The sequence below is a fragment of the Amblyraja radiata genome, chromosome 39 (assembly GCF_010909765.2).
Source record: "Amblyraja radiata isolate CabotCenter1 chromosome 39, sAmbRad1.1.pri, whole genome shotgun sequence".
Lineage (NCBI taxonomy): Eukaryota > Metazoa > Chordata > Chondrichthyes > Rajiformes > Rajidae > Amblyraja > Amblyraja radiata.
Window position 1 is genome coordinate 11,260,547 of NC_045994.1, and position 23,222 is coordinate 11,283,768.

General features: G+C 45.1%; 1 protein-coding gene across 3 annotated transcripts in view; it reads left to right on the forward strand.

Annotated features, from left to right (window-relative positions):
* The window catches only part of unc5d (unc-5 netrin receptor D), a 362,879-nt gene that overhangs the window by 324,281 nt on the left and 15,376 nt on the right, over positions 1 to 23,222 (forward strand). For all 3 annotated transcript variants that reach the window (XM_033014104.1, XM_033014105.1, XM_033014106.1), the window contains exons 11-13: positions 3,850 to 3,934; positions 15,263 to 15,431; positions 21,697 to 21,924. In XM_033014104.1, the coding sequence (XP_032869995.1) occupies positions 3,850 to 3,934; positions 15,263 to 15,431; positions 21,697 to 21,924 (482 nt within the window). The remainder of the gene's footprint in view (positions 1 to 3,849; positions 3,935 to 15,262; positions 15,432 to 21,696; positions 21,925 to 23,222) is intronic.

Genomic DNA, 23,222 nt, shown 5'->3' on the forward strand with positions numbered 1-23,222 from the left:
CTGCCTGGTGTCATAGTGTCTTTGTCAATTATGTTGCTCCTGCTTTATTGCCTTTAAAATATTCCCATTAACGTTGTTATTTCTGGCAACGTTATATCATCGTCAAGGTTCCTCAATGCGCTTTCAGCCCCCGTGGTTTACGATTCACATCAAAGATAAAATTAATCATTTGATTTGTGTTGTAGAAGTTAGTCTTCTGTGTGTGTAGAGAGTAACAAAATGCTGGAGTAACTCAGCGGGACAGGCAGCATCTCTGGATAGAAGGAATGGGTGATGTTTCGGGTCGAGACCCTTCTTCAGACTGAGAGTCAGGGGAGAGGGAGACACAGAGATAAAGGCCCTGTCCCACTTTCCTGAGTTACTCACGAATTCTCCCAAGTTTTCCCCTTGATTCAAACTCGGAGATGCCAGCCGTGGGTACTTGGGGCTATATTTTTTACTCGTGGACATTTTTCAATATGCTGAAAAAAACGTCCCGACTTGCCTGATGCCCCGAGTACATACGGCTGGGATTACGAGCCGCTACGAAATATCTACTGAGTCCTATGGACTCGCTACGGACATTCTCCGAGTTTGAATGAAGGGGAAAACTCGGGAGCATTCGTGAGTAACTCGGGAATGTGGGACAGGTCCTTAAGGAAGTGTACGGTGTGAAAACAAGACATCAAAGGGTATCTTCGGTGTAAACCAGCATCTGCAGTTCCTTCCCACACATTTCCTCTGCTCTGTGTAGAACCTGGTTGGGTGGTCCAACTGGCTGTAGATCTGTGCTAACGACAAAGGAACTAACGGGCGGCAGACTGGTGCAGCGGTAGAGTTGCTGCCTTACTCGTGCAGTCTGTATGGAGTTTGTACGTTTTCCCTGTGACCTGCATGAGTTTTTTCTGGGATCTCCGGTTTCCTCCCACATCCCAAAGACATACAGATTTGTACGTTAATTGGCTTGGTATAATTGTAAATTGTCCCTAGTGTGTGTAGGATAGTTTTAGTGTGCGGGGGATTGTTGGTTGCTGGGCCGAAGGGCCTGTTTCCGCGCTGTATATCTAAACTAAATTTAATTTCTCAACTTTATCCCATCTTCCAACCAGCCGCCTGTAATTAGTTGCCAACTAATTGGCTTTTGTGACTAAAATTCTCTAAATACCAGAGTTAAGATTCTCAGAGTTGGCTTGAAAGTGCTCCCGTTAAACTCCAAGATGAAACTTTTGATTTGTTGATGAATTTGTATTCCTTCCTTCCCGCCCATCATTCATGCAAAGATTTGAGTACATGGCGCATGGTATCACATCACTGATACATATCTCTGCTGCAATATTCAATCACATCACAGCACAGTGGTCTACAGAGACTGCAGGGTTGCCAGGGTATTGATAATATAAAACGACACAAATAATTGCTTCTATAATAGTTATTTGTCAGGAAAGGAACAAACTGGCGCTTGTTCTTTTTGCCTGTTTCCTGTCCAAACATTTTGAGCACTGCAATGAAAAATAAATACATTTTCCTTAGAGTGGGAAGCTAAAAGGGCCTGTCCCACACGGCGATTTTCTCGGCGGCTGCCGGCATCATTGACTGATGTATCAAGTCACCGGAAAATTCGCGGCATGGTGACGTATTGACGTGCGGTGTTTTTTCAAGTGTAGCAACATTTTTTTTGTCGCCACTGGATTTTGAAATGTTCAAAATCTTTTGGCGACACTTTTATGACGCCGGCAGTCGCCGAAAAAAATCACCAATTGGGACAGGCCCTTAAGTTGAATCTGGGTGTTAACTGCTTGTGCACAAGATGAATAGATCAGTGGCACTGCATTACGTCACCAGTAACTCAGGTTGAACCGTGATCTCGGCTGCTGTCCTCATAGGTTCTAGGAGCAGAATTGGGCCTCTCAGCCCATCAAGCCTAACCCGTCATTCAATCATGGCTAAAGATAGACACAAAAAGCTGCAGTAACTCAGCAGGACAGGCAGCATCTCTGGAGAGAAGGAATGGGTGACGTTTCGTGTTGAGACCCTTCTTCAGATCTGCCTATCCCTCTCAAACCCATTCTCCGGCCTTCTCCCCATAAACCCTGACACCCATACTAACCAAGAATCAGTCAATCTCCGCCTTAAAGGGGCAGGGCAGTGGTAGAGTTGCTGCCTTACAGCGCCAGAGACCAGAGTTCGATCCTGACCACGGGTGCTGTCTGTACGGAGTTTGTACGTTCTCCCCGTGACCTGCGTGGGTTTTCTCCGGGATCTCCGGTTTCTTTACGCACTCCAAAGACGTACAGGTTTGTCGGTTCATTGGCTTGGTATGATTGTAAATTGTCCCTAGTGTGTGTGGGATAGTGTTAATGTGCGGGTCGGCGCGGACTCGGTGGGCCGAAGGGCCTGTTTGCACGCTGGTTCGCTAAAGAAAAACCGTACAAGTATCAGCATGGAGTTTGCCTCACGTTCCCCCTGTGACCGCACGTGTCTCCTCCAGGTGCTCCTAATTCCTCCCTCATCCTAATGGATGGGATTTATATAGCGCCTTTCTAATACTCAAGGCGCTTTACATCGCATTATTCATTCACTCCTCAGTCACACTCGGTGGTGGTAAGCTACTTCTGTAGCCACAGCTGCCCTGGGGCAGACTGACGGAAGCGTGGCTGCCAATCTGCGCCTACGGCCTCTCCGACGACCACCAATCACTCACACACATTCACACACATTCACACACATTCACACACAGGCAAAGGTGGGTGAAGTGTCTTGCCCAAGGACACAACGACAGTATGCACTCCAAGCGGGATTCGAACCTAAGGACGTGTGGGTTGGTTAATTGGCTTCTGTAAATTGCCCTGGTGTGTTGGTGAGTGGCAGAATGTAGGGGGTAGGAGGAGATTGGAAAAAAAGAATGAATGTAGGGTTAGGTACAGGTTTATTTACATCGAGAGCGGTGGGGACCTGGAAAGAATTGCCAGGGGTGGTGGTGGAGGCAGATACGATAGTGGTGTTTAAGGGGCTTTTGGATAGGCACATGGAGGTGAATGGAATATAGGGCTATGGATCACGCACAGGCAGATGAGATCAGTTTAACTTGGCATCATGTTCGGCACAAACATTGTGGGCCGAAGGGCCTGCTTCCTGTGCTGTAGTGACCTGTGTTCTATATAAATTGCTGGTTGATGATTAGTTCAGACTCTCCTCGCTGACAATGACCTATTCTACATTGTCCTTGAACTCCACCCCCCCTTTGATGTCTCGTTCTCACACCTTACACTTCCTTATCTCTGTATCCCCCCCCCCCCCCCCCCCCCCGACTCTCAGTCTCATGAAGAGTCTCGACCCGAAATGTCACCAGTTCCTTCTCACCGGAGATGCTGCCTGTCCCGCTGAGTTACTCCAGCATTTTGTGTCTATCTTCAGTTTAAACCAGCATCTGCAGTTCCGTCCAACACAGGTACATGGATAGGACAGGTTTGGAGGGATATGGACCAAAGGTGGGCAGGTGGGACTAGTGTAGCTGGGACATGTTGGCCGGTGTGGGCGAGTTGGGCCGAGGGGCCTGTTTCCACGCTGCATCATTCTATGTGTCTATAGACATTAGGTGCAGGAGTAGGCCATTCAGCCCTTCGAGCGTGTGATCAATGTGATCATGGCTGATCATGCCAAATCAGTACCCCGTTCCTGCCTTCTCCCCATATCCCCTGAATCCGCTATCTTTAAGAGCCCTATGACTCTATAATATAAAGATCCATGTGAATACATTGTTCTATTCTCCCACTGAAGCTTGCTGTGACAATTATAATTGGTAAAAGTTCTAAACCCATCTCTGAACTTTCGTGAAACTAACCGCGATTTTTTTTTCCCTTTGTGTGAAAGGAGTCCGTTTAATGGTCCCTCTGGGATCAATTCCGGAGGGGAATTCATGGGAAATGTACATTGCAGTCAATCAAGGCGAAACTAGGTAAGCAAAAAAAAACATTCAAACCTGTGGGAGTTTTCCATTCCACAGGCAAGCGTTTATTGGGAAAAGCGGAGAGTTTTTAAATGCTTTGAACCTTGTGCCGATCTGGGGGGGGGGGGGGTTAAACAGCTGCCTGAAGAGGAAATTTGGGGATTATTAATATATTTTCATCATTACTTTGCTAATCAAAGCGAAATACAATCGACTGCATGCGTGGGCAATGCTTTGTCAATGCTGCATGAAGAATCGTGTAAATATAAAGTTGTTTTCCGAGAACATTTTGACAATAAATAATTAAAGCTTTGGAATTTAATTGCATGGTTTAAAAAAAACATTAAACATATTCATTAGATATTCTTATGCTTCAGTTCCTTCGCACTGTGCTGTTGAAAGTTCCAACTGAAATATCTAAACTATTAAGGGTGTTTATTATGAATAATTAGCTTAATGTAGGCTAATTATAGTTCCTTATGCTATCATGTGAATGCTCTTCTAATTATGTGGAGATTGGGTGGCACTCTCTCGGTTATTCATTCATTTCTAGACTAAATATTAGTGAGCGTTGGGTTCCAGCCATATGTATAATTGGGCAGAATTACATGCTTGGCCCAGTTATGTTGTACAAAAGTTGGACCTGCATTTGTACGAGAAAGAAATGCAGATGCTGGATAAAAGCAAAGGTAGACACAAAATGCTGGAGTAACTCAGCGGGAGGCAGCATCTATGGAGAGAAGGAATGGGTGACGTAACTCAGTGGCTGCCTCAGCCCACTTGGGCCTATCCCACTTGGCCATCATTTGCGCGTCATTTACGCGTCACAACGCACGTGATGCACGCATGGCCTGCATTACGCGCGCATGGTGCCTGGTGATGTAGGCAGTGATGCGCGGTTGCGTGCGGCGCCCCAGGATTTTGGGATTCACAAAATCTTCGCGCGCCACCTGCGTGACGTGCAAATGATGCCCAAGTGGGACATGCCCTTCACTCCAGCATTTAGTATCTACCATGCAGTTGTACAGTGTGTTTCAACACCTCACGGCAGTCCATTGAGCTTCACGTTTAGTACAGTACCTCTGACGGACAACTTCTAAAACGTGAAAATAATTTGCCCGGAGCAATATCCATGAAACAACTAAGTGACTATGTGTGCAGGAACGAATTACGAAATGCTGATTTAAACCGAAGATAGGCACAAAGTGCTGGAGTAACTCAGTGCTCAGGCAGCATCTCCGGAGAAAATGGATGGGTGACGTTTCGGGTCAGAACCCTTCTTGTGGTTGGGGATGGGGGTGGGGGGGAGGGTGGTAAATAAACTTGTGGTGAGGGAAGGCCAGAGTGAATCATGTGTGACAACAGATGACCTCAGGAAGGATGGAGACCACAATGGCCCATTGTTGGCTGGGCAAGGTGTGATTACAAGTGGGATACAAGGATGTGAACAGTGGAACTGGTAGGACGACTAGAGTGGGGGACTGGGGGGAGAGGAAGGTATGTCTAGCTGTATGCCTAGTGTCTAAAGTCTAATCATTCCCTGGTTAAGTCAGAAGGTTTGTAACTCCGTATCTCATTGTTTCCCAGTGCAGGATGGAGCTTTGATAATTTTACCCCCAAGCTATGGTGTATGAAGGAACTGCAGATGCTGGAATAAACCAAAAATAGACACATTCTGAAGAAGGGTCTCGACCCGAAATGTCAGATACCCTTCTATCCAGAGATGCTGCCTGTCCCGCTGAGTTACTCCAGCATTTTGTGTCTATCTTTGGTTTCCCCAAGCTATTTACAGCCATTGTACATCAATGTTAAAAGAAAATAATTTGGCTTCCTAAACCTGCAATATTCTGAACACAACTTGACAAACTTGCATCCTTGATTTCAGATTCCTTCACTTCCATCATGGCAAGCATTAAAGTTACAAATTGCACTAACCTTGGCTCTGTAACAAGAATGAATTTCAACTCTTAAACCTCAATCGTGGTGACATTATCTGCGTCCCAGCCTTGACAGAACCTTTGGCAGTGAATTTTAACACAGACTTCAGTCTGATTAATACAGAATTGGACTTCTGGTACAAGGTTCTACTTAACAAGGAGAGAGAGAGAAAGTACATGCATGGCAAGACAAGACTATGCCAAATGCATTAAACATGGACATGTAACAGAGAATTCCGACTCAATGTACGCTTATAGTCTTATACGAGTCTTATAGCCTTAATGAGTCTTATACGCTTGATGCTTTTAGCCACCTTGGTGGGGAATGTTGGATTTGAACGTCGACGAGGAATGTCACAAAGACTTGCCTTTGCGATTTTATTTATCTAACGCAATTACGGAAGAGGCAGTGACCGAAGATCAAAAGCCGTAGATGCTGGTGGTCTGCAATAAAAGGTGGAAGTGCTGGACTCATTCAGCAAACAGGCCAGTGGAGGGGGAAACATTTCGCTCATTGACCTTTCGCCAATACTGGGAAAGGATATGATGCATCTGTAGTTTAGTGTTGAGACACGGCATGGAGAAATGATGTTCAGTCCACCGATGCGGGCGGCACGGTGGCGCAGCGGTAGATTCGCTGCCTTACAGCACCCGAGACCCAGGTTCGATCCTGACTACCGGTGCTGTCTGCACGGAGTTTATATGTTCTTCCCGTGACCGGGGTGGGTTTTCCCCGGGTGCTCCGGTTTCCTCCCACACTCCAAAGACGTACAGGTTTGTCGGCTAATTGGGTTTGATAAAATTGTAAGTTGTCACGTGTGTAGGGCAGTGTTAGTGTGCGGGGATCGCAAGTCGGTGCGGACGGTGGGCCGAGGGGCCTATTTCCACCCTTGATCTCTATACTATGCATATACTATACATCGAGTCCATGCCGACCAACAATCACCCATTCGCACTAGTTCCATGTTACCCAATGTCATCTGCTCCCTACGCATTAGAACAAGTTCAAACAAGGCCTATTTACCTGTAAACCTGTATATCTTTGGAATTTGGGAGGAAACCTGAGCAGCCGGAGGAAACCCACGCAGTCACAGGGAGCGCGTGCAAACTCCACACAGACAGCAATTGAAGTCAGGATCAAACCTGGTCTCTGGCGATGTAAGGCAGCAGCTCCACCAGCATCGCCACTGTGCTGCCTCAATGAAGATGACATAAAAGCCTCTTTAGTTTAGTGTAGTTTAGTTTAGAGATACAGAGCGGAAACAGGCCCTTCGGCCCACCGAGTCTGTGCCAACCAGCGATCCCCGCACACCTGGACTTTCAGTGTTTGTGCTTTTTTTTAAATTCTATTTTATTTTTAATATGTTTTATTATTTATTATTATTTATTTATTTTTATTTTTATGATACTGCCTGTAAGGGAAATTCATTTCGTTGTCTCTAACTGAGACAATGACAATAAATTTGAATACAATACAATACAATACAATACAATAGGGGCAATTTACTATTATACCAAGCCAATGAACATACAAACCTGTGGGAGGAAACTGGAGAACCCGGGGGAAACCCATGCAGGTCACGGGGAGAACGTACAAACTCCGTATAGACAGCACCCGTAGGCAGGATCGAACCCGGGTCCCTGCCGCTGTAAGGAAGCAACTCTGCCGCTGCGCCACCGTGCCGCCCTTCATCTTTGAAAAAAATATTTTTTACCAATTCTGATGAAGTGGCTTCACCCTAGGACGTCAACTCTGCTTCTCTCTCCAGAGATGCTGCCTGACCCGCTGAGCTATTCCAGCACTTTGTGTTTCAATTTCAGATTTCTTGCCCCTTATGAGAAACGGAATATCCGCAAGCCCGAAACGACGTCACTTATTACGATCTTCGAACCGATGTTGAAAAAAAAAAAAACCCAATTACAATTCACAAAATATCAAACGAGTCTATTTGACAGGCCCAGCACAACAATAATTAATAGCCTGCGAATTGCCATTGAAGTAATCCACAGGGAGACAGTCCGAGCACAAGAGAAGCGGGGAGTAGGATTCAGCGGTGGAACAAAGGTCTGCAGTCAAAGCTGCGAAGAGATTTTCGCTCTTCATTGGCCCGTCTCAGATCTCTGTAGGTGGTTGACAAGATAAATGAAACATCATTACGTTGTATCAGATTAAAGACTTCTGCCCTCAGTACGATCTGCCCAAGCTTCTTTCCTTTTGAACGTTGCCGCTGTCTCACCAGGTTTGATGAGAGGAGGCAGAGAGATGGGATCGGAGCAGGGTTCTGGCTCTTGGTGATAATTCCATTCTCCGCCACTGGTTCCATTCCTCTCTCTCTGGAACCAAAACGACCTTCCTTAAAAATGCAACGTACAAATTGGGAGCCGGAGTAGGTCGCCGATTGATCCCGCTGTGATCGTAAACTTGCTCAAGAGGAAACTGCAGATGCTGGAGAATCGAAGGTAGGCAAAATTGCTGGAGAAACTCAGCGGGTGCGGCAGCATCTATGGAGCGAAGGAAATAGGCAACGTTTCGTTGCCGAAACGTTGCCTATTTCCTTCGCTCCATAGATGCTGCCGCACCCGCTGAGTTTCTCCAACAATTTTGTCTACCTGTGATTGTAAGCTTCACGGGTGTCAGTGGTTATGGGGCGAAGGCAGGAGAACGGGGTTAGGAGGGTGAGATAGAACAGCCATGATTGATTGGCGGATTAGAATTGATGGGCCGAACGGCCTAATTCTGCTCCTATCACTTATGCTCTTATGTTTTTATGAACTCTCTCTCTGTGGAGAGAAATGGGCGTGATGTTTTGGGCTGGGACCCTTCCTTAGATGATGGAGTAGGGGGGGAGAGAGGTAGGAGTGGGGCGATCATGGCAGGTGATAGGTGGATACAGGTGAGGAGAGGTGGTGTGTAGAATGGTGTAGATCAGTGATTCGCAACCTGGGACCATCATGGCAAATTTCAGGGGGGGCCACAGAAAATTTGGGGGATTTAGGGGGCCACCGGCTCAATGAAGAGCCTCCTAAATTTTAGTTCTAATAAATTTAAATTTATGTCGTTGAAATATATTTTTAATGTATGATTATAAATGGTTGTTTTATTGAACCCACAAGATATTTTTGATGTTTGTGGAATAGAATAAAAGAGAATATACGTGCAATTAATAGACACTGATATTTTTATGGAAGGTATTATAATATTGAAGTACTTTTTTTCCGCTAATAATGTCGGGGTGGGGGGGGGGGGAGGCACAGAAAAATTAAAAGATCCCAAGGGGGCCATGAGCTAAAAAAGTTGGGAACCACTGGTGTAGATGGTGGCAACGGAGACCAAACAGTACAAGGCAGGGAGGAAGAGGAGGAGTGAAGAAGAGCTGGCCGGTGTGGGTTCCCTCCAGGTGTTCCAGCTTCCTCCCACATCCCAAAGACGTGAGTTATTGGAATCAATTGGCCTTCTGTACATTCCTCCTAATGTGTCAGGTGTGGATGAGAAAATGGGATGAAATAAAACTAGTGTGAATGGGTGATTGCTGGTTGGTGTGGGCCACAAAGGGCCCATTTGTATGCCGTATATCGAAACCAAACTCAAATAAGCTAAACTGACTCTATGACTCTAACATAGACGTGGGAGTGGGAAAACCCTTATATAACTCATGTGGTGTGGCCACGGAGTTTCTGTGGCACGGTGGCGCAGTGGTAGAGTTGCTGCCTAAAGGGCCTATCCCATTTGGGAGTCATTTGCGGGTCACGCAGATGGCGCGCAAAGATTTTGTGCATCCCAAAATCCTGGGGCGCCGCATGCGCCCGCTCGTCACTGCCTACGTCACCACGCACCTCGCGTTGTGACGCGTAAATGACGCGCAAGTGGGACAAGCCCTTTACAGCGCCAGAGATCCGGGTTCCATCCTAACTACGGGTGCTGTCTGTATGGAGTTTGTAGGTTCTCCCTGTAACCAGGTGGGTTTTCTCTGGGTGCTCCGGTTTCCTCCCACACTCCAAAGACGTGCAGGTTTGGAGGTCAATTGTCTTCGGTAATATTGTTAATTGTCCCTAGTGTGTAGGATAGTGCTGGTGGTGTAAAAGGTGATCGATGGTCGGTGCAGACTTGGTGGGTCGAGGGGCCTGTTTCCACTCTGTATGTTTAAGAACTAAATTTCCCATTTGCAAGCAGTTGTAAAATAATGAAATAAGCTGAGTTGATTGGAACATCTTGCAAAGCTGCTGCCACACAAAGCCAAAAGCAAAGGGGCAGAGCTGTACGTGATGGCTGCTGAATCAGATGGCGGTGGCTTTATCAAGTGCCTCAGTGTCCCAAGGCAACGCTGGCTTCTAAAGATAGACGGTTCCTCTGGTCGGCCTCATTTGTGTCGCTGCTCACGGGAAGTCAGCCGACCACAGGGGGACACGTTTTCCACCGCTGATTCAGAGCGGGCTGGTCCTATTTGCATTTGCAAGAACGTCCCTCTGTCTTGCTGCGAACGACAATGTCCCCTGGGCAGCGAGCATGGCATGATGTGTTCAGTTTTGTAGGCAGATGGTCCAGCTCCAGGCCAAACCCTAGAATTTGAGACATCATCAGGAATAAGTGCTTCATTATATGTCCCGGGAGAATTTAATCAATGCCTTTTTTGAAAGTTCAAAAAAAAAACACAGCAATATTCCAGCAGTGCATTACACATGTACTAACACAAATCAATTAAGACACAAATGGGTGAGTGAAAGTTGATGCAAATTTTTGTTAATTTTCAATCGGTGCAACTGAGTTTGAGGTGTTTATGCTTAATGGGATATTAGTACCACTAAACAAGCCTTCACAGAAATTACAAGTAGACTGTTCATAAGCCTGACCACAAAAAGCTGGAGTAACTCAGCGGGTGAGGCAGCATTTATGGAGCGAAGGAATGGGTGACGTTTCGGGTCGAGACCCCAAAAATGCTGGAGAAACTCAGCGGGTGAGGCAGCATCTATGGAACGAAGGAATGGGAGTCGTTTTGGGTCGAGACCCCAAAAATACTGGAGAAACTCAGCGGGTGAGGCAGCATCTATGGAACGAAGGAATGGGTGACGTTTCGGACCCGAAACATCGCCCATTCCTTCGCTCCATAGATGCTGCCTCACCCGCTGAGTTTCTCCAGCAATTTTGTCTAACTTCAGGATGATCGATCATTTGAGGTACCTCTGGGAACCCTATTAAGATGGTCTATAAAGCCTAGCTATCTTTCATCTGTAGATTCCTGGCTTCTTGAACATGCTTAGCTGTGAGATTTACTGGAGAAATCTCGAGGGATTGGGTAGCAAGGATAAGCAAGTGGCACAGCATTTTTCTAACTATTTTCCCGCGCTGTGCATCTATCCTTCTCTCCGCACACTCTCTGTGTGAGAACGTTTTAATAATTCTAAATTATCAATTGAGAAAGTAAAAAAATATAGAGAGATTGATCACACAGTTGAGTCCTCTGAACAAGGTTAGTGCAATGAATTCCTATTTGTTCGACAATTGGCTTTCATTTGGTGTGTTGGTGTATCGAAAACCGAGAGACAAAATTAATGATTATTGTGGACTGAAATGCTGGGGAAACTCAGTGGGTGAGGCAGCGTCTATGGAGTGTAGGAGAACGAGATGTTTCGGGTGGAGACCCTTCATCAGACACGACTGGAAAGAAGGGTCTCGACCCGAAACGTCGCTCCATAGATGCCGCCTCACCCGCTGAGTTTCCCCAGCGTTTTTATCTACCTTCGATTTTTCCAGCATCTGCAGTTCCTTCCTAAACATTATTGTAGACTGTGTATCTTTTCAGACATCTTAGCGGTGGTTCAATTGCTAACACTATTGCCTCTTTTTTTTAAATCAAAAATATTTATTCAAATAGTATTTACAATACAATAAAACAAAACAGGAGCCACCACCATTATACAAGACAAATAAATATACTAAGTAAACTGCTAAACAACTGTTACAGTCCTCGTCCAGGATGCATTTAACCCCCCTCGGCGCCCAGCGGTCCCAGATATCCCCCAGGGTGTCCGTGGCCAATGCGTAGACCCCCTCTAACACCACCTGGACGTGGACGTAACCCCGGAAAAGGGGCAGGCAGCCGGCTCGGGCAGAGCCCTCTTCCGCCTGGAGCAGTGACTCGCGGATAGCCAGCTTGGCCAGGCCCACTATTGCCTCTGTTGGAAGGCAGCGAGGTCAAGTACTGGTCCTAAGCAATGAAAGGGTGGCACAGTGTCACAGCCACTGCTTCACAGCACCAGAGACCTGGGTTCAATTCTTATGGCCCTGTCCCACGGTACGAGTTCATTCAAGAGCTCTCCCGAGTTTAAAAAAAAAATCAAACTCGTGGGAACCACGTAGAATGAACGTAGCGGGTACGTCGGAGCTCAGGGACGTCTCTTAGCGGCATGTAACGCTAATGGCATGTTGAAAAATGTCCACGAGAGCCCCGAGTACCGACGAGCGGCCATTACCGTAAAACTCAGAGTTCGAATCAGGGTAAACTCGGGAGAGCTCTTGGAATGAACTCATACCGTGGGACAGGGCTTTTACTTTGGCTGCTGCCTGTCTCGCATTCCTGAACATGCCAAAGAATGCCAACACACAGCGGCAACATCCAAAGTCAGGATCGAACCTAGGTTTCGGTAGCTGTGAGGCAGCATCACTAAGCCACCACACCATTGTGTTTTGGACAAAGTTTATGGTTAAGAAGACATCGCTAAGACATGTAACATATACACAAAGTGCTGGAGTAACCCAGCGGGTCAGGCAGCATCTCTGCAGAAATAGGATGGGTGACATTTTTAGTATCCGGACCCAGTTACTCCAGCACTTTGGGTTTATCTTTGGTATAATCCAGCATCTGCAGTTCTTTGTTTCTACTAAAAAATATAACATGATTAATACCATATGGTTGTTTCGAGGAACTTGCTGTGTATAAATCGGTTGGATTATTCCCCTGCATTACAGCAATAATTGTGTCATATAGTGTGGAAACAGGCCCTTCGGCCCAACTTGCCTATACCAACCAACCTGTCCCATCTACACTAAGTTCATAAGTTGTTGGGGCAGAATTAGGCCATTCGGCCCATCAAGTCTACTCCACCATTCAATCACGGCTGATCTATCTCTCCCTCTCAACGCCATTCTCCTGCCTTCTTCCCATAACCCCTAACACCCGTACTAATCAAGAATCTATCAATCTCCACCTTAAAAAGTATCCATTGACTTGGCCTCCACAGCCTTCTGTGGCAAGACTGTCTCCAGACCCACCTGCCTGCGTTTGGCCCATATCCCTCCAAACCTGTCCTATCCATGCATGTGTCTGAATGTTTCATAAACCTTGCAATAATACCTGCAATGACCTTGAAGATTTTTGCACTGATCCTTGGGATGTTCTCCAGAAGGCAGTGGAGGCCAATTCACTGGATGTATTCAAGAGAGAGTTGGATTTGGCTCTTAGGGCTAACGGAATCAAGGGATATGGGGAGAAAGCAGGAATGGGGTACTGATTTAAGATGATCAGCGATGATCATATTGAATGGCTGTGCTGGCTCGAAGGGCCAAACGGCCTACTCCTGCACCTATTGTCTATGTTTCTTTGTTCTGATTTTGAAAGGAGCTTCAGAAATTCAAAACTGTAGCATCAGTGACTGTCAAACATGATCCGTTTATCAAAGTGTCCAGTACGCTCAGCTACCCCTCACAGAACAGCAAATTAACAGATAGCTCGCTCTTTATTGAACATAAAACATCCTTCGAAGTTTGCGGCCTACCCTGACCTTCTCAACGGCTGAAGTAAAAAGTGCAGCGTTACTTGGGCCAGGTGTTTGTCCGTGTGTGTGCGGGGGCGGGGGGGGGGGATTGAACTCATGACCTTCCAGCTCAGCGAGGAGAGTGCTACCCACAGAGCCACAGCTGACACCACTGCACCGCCACGTAACGTCCTTGACATTGTGCACAGTCATTTTCTGCAGCACACCACAAACAACAGCGTGGGACCATTTGGTTAAGCTCGCACTGCTGTTGTTCAGCTGCCCACAGCAGCAGAGCCAGAGTATTTAGTTGACGTCTCTGACTGTCCGCAGTGATAATTACTCCGAGCTCCATCAACCTTCAAGCTCACAGACAACCTCATGATTTTAAACCGCAGCTCTTAATGTCTGTGTACTGAAGTGAACTTTTCTAACTGCAGGGAGTCCAGTTATCACCATACTTACCGCGATTGGAAAGAAGCGTTTGGTGACTGTGTAAGGCAGGCACACAAGTACTAATCCTATCCTTTTTTGCACAATACTAATCACACCTCAACAACAGAACACTACTGGCAAGAGCCAAGAGACAAAGAGTGTTTATCGTCAATACGTCCCGAAACAGAACAATGAAAATCCCCCCATCGGTGTGAAGAAGGGTTTTGGCCCGAAACGTTGCCTATTTCCTTCGCTCCATAGATGCTGCTGCACCCGCTGAGTTTCTCCAGCACTTTTGTCTACCTAATGAAATTCTTACTTGTAGCAGCACGACAGATATGTAAAGATAAGATAGACACAAAATGCTGGAGTACCTCAGCGGGACTCTGGAGAGATGCTGCCTCTCCCATATGTATATATATATATATATATATATATATATATATATATATATATAGACACACACACACACACACACACACACACACACACACACACACACACACACACACACACACACACACACACACACACACACACACACACACACACACACACTCACACTCTGCAAAAGGCAAAACTAATGTCCCCCAAGACTATGGTAGACAAAAATGCTGGAGAAACTCAGCGGGTGAGGCAGCATCTATGGAGCAAAGGAAATAGGCAACATTTCGGCCCAAAACAAGGGTCTCGTTGCCTATTTCCTTCGCTCCATAGATGCTGCCTCACCTGCTGAGTTTCTCCAGCATTTTTGTCTACCTTTGATTTTCCCGCATCTGCAGTTCCTTCTTAAACATCCCCCCAAGACTATGTAGTTCAGAGCTTATTTGGAGGTTGTAGTGTAGAGGTTGCAGTTAAAAGGTTGTACTGTAGGGAAGTAGCTGTTCCTGAACCAGGACGTTACAGTTTACAGGCTCCTGTACCTTCTTACTGATGGCAGAAGTGAAATGAGAGTGTGGCCAGGGTGGTGTGGGTCTCTGATGATGCTGGCTGCCTCCTTGCGTCAGCGACTCCTGTAGATTGCCTTGATGGTGGGGAGGTCAGTACCCATGATGAAATGGGCCTTGTTCACCACTTGTAGTCTTCTCCACTCCTGGGCATAATATTACACCTACACTGTTTGTATGCACGATCCCAGCTCTTCTAGATAACAGATTGACTTTAAGAAATTAATGCATTAGTTACTCAGTTCTCTCTCTCTCTCTTCTTTTTATAGCCTGCAACCAGAGGGAGGTGAGATACTCCTGAGTCCGGAGGTCACCTGTGGACCATCAGGTTTATCCTTGTCCACCCCAGTTGCTCTGACAGTCCCTCACTGTGCCATGGTGTGCCCAGAACACTGGAGCATAAAGCTCAAGAGGCAGGTCCTGACTGGAAAATGGGAGGTGAGTTTGCAGACAATTGCAGATTCCTTGCAACCAAAGATCCTCTGCTATAAGATCTTTGCTTGCAACGGCCGTGTTGAAGTACGTCCCAGATAGAACTATGGAAGCTGTTGTTGCAACCAATGGCCAAAAGTTTAGTTTAGTTTAGTTGCCACGTCTTTTTTTTAAAATAATATATTTATTAGAAGTAAGTACAATAAAGTGGCACCTTTTATCAGCTGCCAAATATATATTAGCATGTTACATTTTATGTACAGCTTCATTTTTTTTTTGAAAATGAACGAGAGACTAGATAATAGAGAATAGAAAAACATGTGATATATAGTGTGTGAAAAGGAAAAGGGAAGAGAGAGAGAAACTGAGGAAAAGAGGTAAAAAAAAGAAATGAAAGAGAAAGAGTAGAAAGTGTGTTGCCAGGTCTACCAAAGCTTTTTTGCTTTGTGCTAACCAGTGGATATTTTTAAGGCAGAGATAGATCGATTCTTGATTAGTACAGGTGTCAGAGGTTATGGGGAGAAGGCAGGAGAATGGGGTTAGGAGGGAGAGATTGATCAGCCATGATTGAATGGTGGAGTAGACTTGATGGGCCAAATTGCCTAATTCCATACTATCCCTTATATACATGATTACAAGCAAGCTGTACAGGATAAAGGGACTGTCCTTGAATTTGGCCGTGTTGAAGTACGTCCCAGATAGAACTATGAAATTCTTGCATGCAGCAGCACAACACAATATGTGAACATAGTGCACTGAACAATATGATAAATAAGCAAAAAAGGGTTCAGTGTGTGTATATATACATATACACATATATACATATACACATACATATATACTGTATATATATATATATATATACACACACACACACACACATGCATATACGCATATATACACATACACATATATACATTTACACGTATACACATATACATATACATATAATAGACACAAAACGTTTCGGGTCGAGACCCTTCTTCAAACTCGAAACGTCACCCATTCCTTCTCTACACAGATGCTGCCTGCCCGCTGAGTCACTCCAACAGTTAGAAACATAGAAACATAGAAAATAGGTGCAGGAGTAGGCCATTCGGCCCTTCGAGCCTGCACCGCCATTCAATATGATCATGGCTGATCATCCAACTCAGTATCCTGTTCCTGCCTTCTCTCCATACCCCCTGATCCCTTTAGCCACAAGGGCTAAAGATTGTGTCTCTCTTCGGTTTAAACCAGCATCTCCAGTCCCTTCCTACATACACATACACACATGTACACATAAACAAACAAGCAATAATAATGCAAAAAGACAAAAACAATGCCCCCAAATCGAAGTAATTCAGAGCTTGAAGGGTCTACGTAATACGTAACTGTGCTGTAATTAAGAGTTCTAGCGAAGATCTTCAAGCTGAACGCTGACCCTGTTTCTCTTTCCACGGAGTCTCCACATTATTTTCGGGTTTAATTTTTAAAATCCAGCATATTTTTAACTTTTTTTTAATTTTCTATAACTCCATCTACCAACTTCAAAACTGTTATCTTCGACGTCCTCACCCTAACAATGTGATGGTGAGAAACTGGAAACAACAGACATTGTGAGGAGGCGCTTGATGTCATTAGGTATGCGAGCTGGAGAGAACAATAGATCGTTTTCAACGTGCAATGTGACAAATCCTACACTCTATTGAAACATTGACATCTTTGTCCTGTATGTATTGAATAGGCTTATGGTGATGCTGACGCCCACCCCTTTAATTAGCTCATCAGATTCAGACTCTGTGTGGATTAGTTCTCTATTAACTTGTAAAGATCACATTTAGGAAACATCCTTTTGATGTGCTTTTCTTATGATAGATGTACAAAGGCAGCTGATAATAAAAGGCTCGCACTCTTATTTCCAACACTTGGCTTCATTTATTAACATCCGAGCCTTAAGATTGTGAGATTAGGTCCCAGACAGTCAAAGAACTTAGTAACGTTTTAATTAAAATTGAGGTGCGGGAGGAGCTGCTGCCTTGCGACACACAACAGCCCTGATTTGTTCCTGATCTCCATAGAGTCATAGAGTGATACTTCGGCCCAACTTGCCCACACCGGCCAACATGCCCCCGCCACATTAGTCCCACCTGCCTGTGTTTGGTCCATATACCTCCAAACCTGTCCTATATCCTGTGCTGCCTGTGTGGTGTTTGCGTGTTCTTCGTGTGGAGTTTACACGGTTTTCTTATGGTCCTCCAGTTTAAGAATATAAGAGAAAATACGAGCAAGAGAGTTTTTAGTTTCAGTTTTAGAGATACAGCGTGGAAACAGGCCCTTCGGCCCACCGGGTCCGCTCCAACTAGCGATCCCCGCACATTAACACTAGGGACACAGTTTTACATTTAAGGGCCTGTCCCACTTTCACGACCTAATTCACAACCTTTTTTACTTGTGGACATTTTCATCATGTTGAAAAAACGCCCCGACCTACTTGATGCCACGAGTACCTACGACTAGCAACACGACCTGCTACGACCTACCTATGACCTCGTGACGACCATGCTGCAAGTATGAGTCAAGGGCAAACTACCTAAGCGAAATAGGAGGTGCTGTAGGAGGAGATTTCTTTTGTCAGAGAGTGGTGAATCTGTGGAAGCTGTGGAGGCCAAGTCAATGAATATTTTTAAGGCAGAGATTGACATATTCTTTATTAGTATGGGTGTCAGGGGTTATGGGGAGAAGGCAGGAGAATGGGGTTGAGAGAGAAAGATAGATCAGCCATGATTGAATGGTGGAGTAGACTTGATGGGCCGAATGGTGTAATTCTGCTCCTAGAACTCATGAACTTATGAACAATAAGATTGGATTGTGAACTCTCCTCACCTTCCAGCAACATCGGGTCATGACATTGCGGCAGGATTGTGTTGTCAGCACTGCTGTCCTTTCACTGAAGATGTTGGCCTGAAGCTTGGCTGAATCCATTTTCTTTTGCAGGAAGAAGGTGAATAGATTTAAAGCGACCAGCATTAGGGGCGAGCAAATGGTGGAGACAGAAGCAATCTGTCAGCTTTAGACTTGGGGGCAATGGAACAGAAGGACACATGCTTTAACTGAACAAGTTTTTCCCAAAATGGCAACATAATCCCCTTAAATAGACACTGCATAGGGAGGTAGAAACAAGGAACTGCAGACGCTGGTTTACAAAAAAAAGACACAAAGTGCTGGAGTAACTCAGCGAACCGCAGCATTTATGGACAACACGGATATGTGACGTTTGGGTTGGGATCCTTCGTCAGACTGACTGTGGTGGTGGGGAAAGAAAGTTGGAACATAGGATGGTTGTGTAGTGATTATCTATCTATCTATCTATCTATCTATCTATCTAACTATCTATCTATCTCTATCTCTCTGTCTCTATCTCTCTGTCTCTCTATCTCTCTCTCTGTCTCTCTATCTCTCTCTCTGTCTCTCTGTCTATATGTCTGTCTGTCTGTCTGTCTATCTATCTACCTGTCTACCTACCTGTCTGTCTATCTATCTCCCTATCTCTCTATCTATCTATCTGTCTATCTGTCTCTCTTCATTAATTAATTCATTCCGTCATTTACTCATTCATTCCCTCATTTGTTTTTTGAAGTCTGAATGTTGCTGGCAAGGACAGCTTTTATTGCCCATCCCTAACTGTCCATGAGAAGGTGGGAGGTGAGCTCTCAGAGAAACCCCACGCAGGTCACGGGGAGAAGGTGTACAAACTCCCTGCTACAGGCAACACCCGTGGTCAGGATCGAACCCGGGTCTCTGGTGCTGTAGAGGCAGCAGCTCTACCGATGCACCACTGCGCCACCATGTGGAGCTGTGGGATCTACACGAGGGATGTTGAGCTTTAGTTTGAGGGGGGCCCATATAGAAGGCATCTTCTTCCGCAGTCAACCTAGATTACAGTGCTTGCACGAGGAGAAAGACAGAAATAATGTTCTGATTAAGGGGGAGGAAAGCTGCCCGCTGAGTAACAGTAGACATGATTGAACGTAATAGCCTTGGCTTATCGTACATAAATGGCAGAAATATATTTTTGTGCAACTCGGTTTAATAAAGTGGAAACAATTTGGTAACCGACTGACTTGGAACTGCGCAGAGGGAAGTATAGACCAAACTCAGTCATCAGCTCACAAGAGATAGGTGTGGATGCTTAACTATCAGTCACAGCTGATGGAGAATATTTTTAACGGATGCTTTGACAATGGTATTGTGTTAATATGGGAGATAGAGCAAGGGAGAAAGAGAGAGAGAGAATGTAACTGAGAGAGAGAAAGAGTGAGAGAGGGAAAGAATGTGACATTAGGGGCATCACAGGTAGATAGGTTGGCATGGAAGATGGATACGAAAGAAGAAGAACAAGGGTGGCCAAAAAAACCTTCGGTACTTTGGCCTTCACCATTGAGCATAGAAGTTGGGAGGTCATGTTGCAATTGTATAAGATGTTGATAAGGCCACGTTTAGAGTATTATGTTCAGTTTTGGGTGCCGTGTTATAGGAAACGTGTTCAGCAATGGTTCAAATAATGTCCAGAGGCCTCACCACAAAACAGGCAAATATAGAGGAATATTCTCCCAGTTTTAATAAGATTTGGCGAGTTCATCAAGCATCTGTTCATGTACTGTATATCCTGGTCTGTTTAAACATTTCAATGATTAATTGGATTCATTAGATCATCATTTAACAATCTCTCGATGCTGTGCAAATGTAGGTTCACTAAAGAATGGATCTCAGTTAATTAAGACAACATTAATATCAATCGAGTCAGACATATTTAATATAAAAATTAAATCTAATATTTATTTGGTACCAATAGACTCCAGTTAGACTCCAGGCTGCTGTTAGATTTCTAGGCGTTCTGCAGGGCACTGCATCGTGCTATGAATAATCTTCCAGAGGCGATTGCTACACTTTGTTCATCTTCCTCCAGCCTTGATGGATTGCTGCAATCCTGGCTCTGTAGCAGGTCGCCCTTGTTTTCTGAACGTGATAGTGCTTAAGCATTGCTTGGACTAAGCAAGCGTACAAGAGGGATTTCAGCCGCCATCTGAGGAGGGAACGGGAAGACCAGGACTGCCTTCATCAGTCACTGTATCGAGTATAGAAGTGGGGAGATCATTGTTGCAGTTGTATAAAGGGCCTGTCCCACTTAGGCAATGTTTTAGGCGACGAGGCTGTTGCCACTAATATTCGTCAGGGCACATTGCAAACCCCGATTAATGTGAATTAATTTGTGAAAAGCGTTGAAGGGGTAGAAATAAATAAGTGAAAACTTCCTCCTACTCCTTTTTCAAACATGTAGGATTTAATTTGTGATGATTCAATGAATTGTGTATAGATTTATTGTTCATTTCATTTTATTGTTATTTTACTTTGTTTTTAACTTTTTTTATTTTACATGTTCGAAATAAAATATATATCAAAAATATATATCAACTTCCAAAACCTTACAGGTTTCACCAGAACCTAGCAGCTGGGACTATACACTGGCACCAAAATGGCGCCTCTTGCATTGGGTCTTGGTGGGCCACTCTGTACGTACTGCACTAAAGGGCCTATCCCACTTTCATGACCTAATTCACAACCTCTGCCGAGTTTGCCCTTGACTCAAGGGCCTGTCCCACTGTACGAGGTAATTCAAGAGTTCTCCCGAGTTTCCCCTGATTCGAACCCGGAGAATTACGGTAATGGCCGCTCGTAGGTACTCGGGGCTCTCGTGGACATTTTTCAACATGTTGAAAAATCTTCACGAGCTTCCCGAGTTCCTGCCGTTAGCGTAACGAGCCGCTAAGAGACGTCCCGAGCTCCGACGTACCCGCAACGTACATTCTACATGCTTACCACGAGTTTGATTTTTTTTTTAAACTCGGGAGAGCTCTTGAATTACCTCGTACAGTGGGACAGCACCTTCATTCTCGCAGTATGGTTGTCACAAGGTCGTAGGTAGGTCGTAGGAGGTTGTGATGCAAATCGTAGGTACTCTTGGCATCAAGTAGGTCGGGGCGTTTTACTAGCCTGATGAAAAACGTCCACGAGTAAAAAAGGTCTTGAAAGTGGGACAGGCCCTTAACTGGGATGACTGTGTTTATGTACAGGGATAGACTTGCAGATCTGCACATAAAAAAATGTATATCACTGTACCTGACAATGAAGAAACCTCTCTCTCTCTCGCTCTCTCTCTCTTCTTCCATTTTGTTGCTGATGTTGGGCGGAATCATTCCTTGGTCACCAATCTTCCGTTGGTCTCCCGCAGGAAGTGATGTCGCTCGAAGACGAGACCACGTCCTGTTACTGCCTGATGGACCTACACTCCTGCCACATCCTTCTGGAGCAACTGGGAACCTACGCCCTGGTGGGTGAGGCCCTCACGGGCTGCGCCGAGAAAAGGCTAAAACTGGCCGTATTTGGCCACCTGTCCTGCAGCTCGTTGGAGTACGACCTCCGGGTGTATTGCGTGGATGATATCCCAAGTACGCTGCAGGTAAGGTCCAGAGCTGGGAAGCTGTTGTTGCCACCAATGGCCAAAAGTTTCGTTTAGTTTGTTGCCACGTCTTTTTTTTTTAAATAATATATTTATTAGAAGTAAGTACAATAATGTGGCACCCTATATATTGGCATGTTACATTTTATGTACAGCTTCATTTTTTTTTGTTGAAAATGAACGAGAGACTAGATAATAGAGAATAGAAAAACGTGATATATAGTGTGTGAAAAGGAAAAGGGAAGAGAGAGAGAAATGAGGAAAAGAGGTAAATAAAAAAGAAATGAAAGAGAAAGAGTAGAAAGTTTGTTGCCAGGTCTACCAACGCTTTTTTGCTTTGTGCTAACCAGTGGATATATTTAAGGCAGAGATAGATAGATTCTTGATTAGTACAGGTGTCAGAGGTTATGGGGAGAAGGCAGGAGAATGGGGTTAGGAGGGAGAGATTGATCAGCCATGATTGAATGGCAGAGTAGACTTGATGGGCCGAATTGCCTAATTCCATACTATCCCTTATTCCTAATTCCATACTATCCCTTATATACATGATTACAATCAAGCTGTCCACCGTATGCATGTACAGGATAAATGTTAAATGTTACAGGTAATGTTAAAATTGTACAAGGCATCGGTGAGACCAAATCTGGAGTATGGTGTACAATTTTGGTCGCCCAATTATAGGAAGGATGTCAACAAAATAGAGAGAGTACAGAGGAGATTTACTAGAATGTTGCCTGGGTTTCAACAACTAAGTTACAGAGATAGGTTGAATAAGTTAGGTCTTTATTCTCTGGAGCGCAGAAGGTTAAGGGGGGACTTGATAGAGGTCTTTAAAATGATGAGAGGGATAGACAGAGTTGATGTGATCAAGCTTTTCCCTTTGAGAATAGGGAAGATTCAAACAAGGGGACATGACTTCAGAATTAAGGGACAGAAGTTTAGGGGTAACATGAGGGGGAACTTCTTTACTCAGAGAGTGGTAGCAGTGAGGAATGAGCTTCCAGTGGAAGTGGTGGCGGCAGGTTCGTTGGTATCATTTAAAAATAAATTGGATAGGCATATGGATGAGAAGGGAATGGAGGGTATGAGTGCAGGCAGGTGGGACTAAGGGAAAAAAGTTGTTCGGCACGGACTTGTAGGGCCGAGATGGCCTGTTTCCATGCTGTAATTGTTATATGGTTATATGGTTATATAAAGGGACTGTCCTTGAATCTGGAGGTGTGCGATTTCAAACTTCTGTACCTCTTGCCTGATGGACGAGGGGAGAAGAGGGAGTGACCTGGGTGAGACTGGTCCTT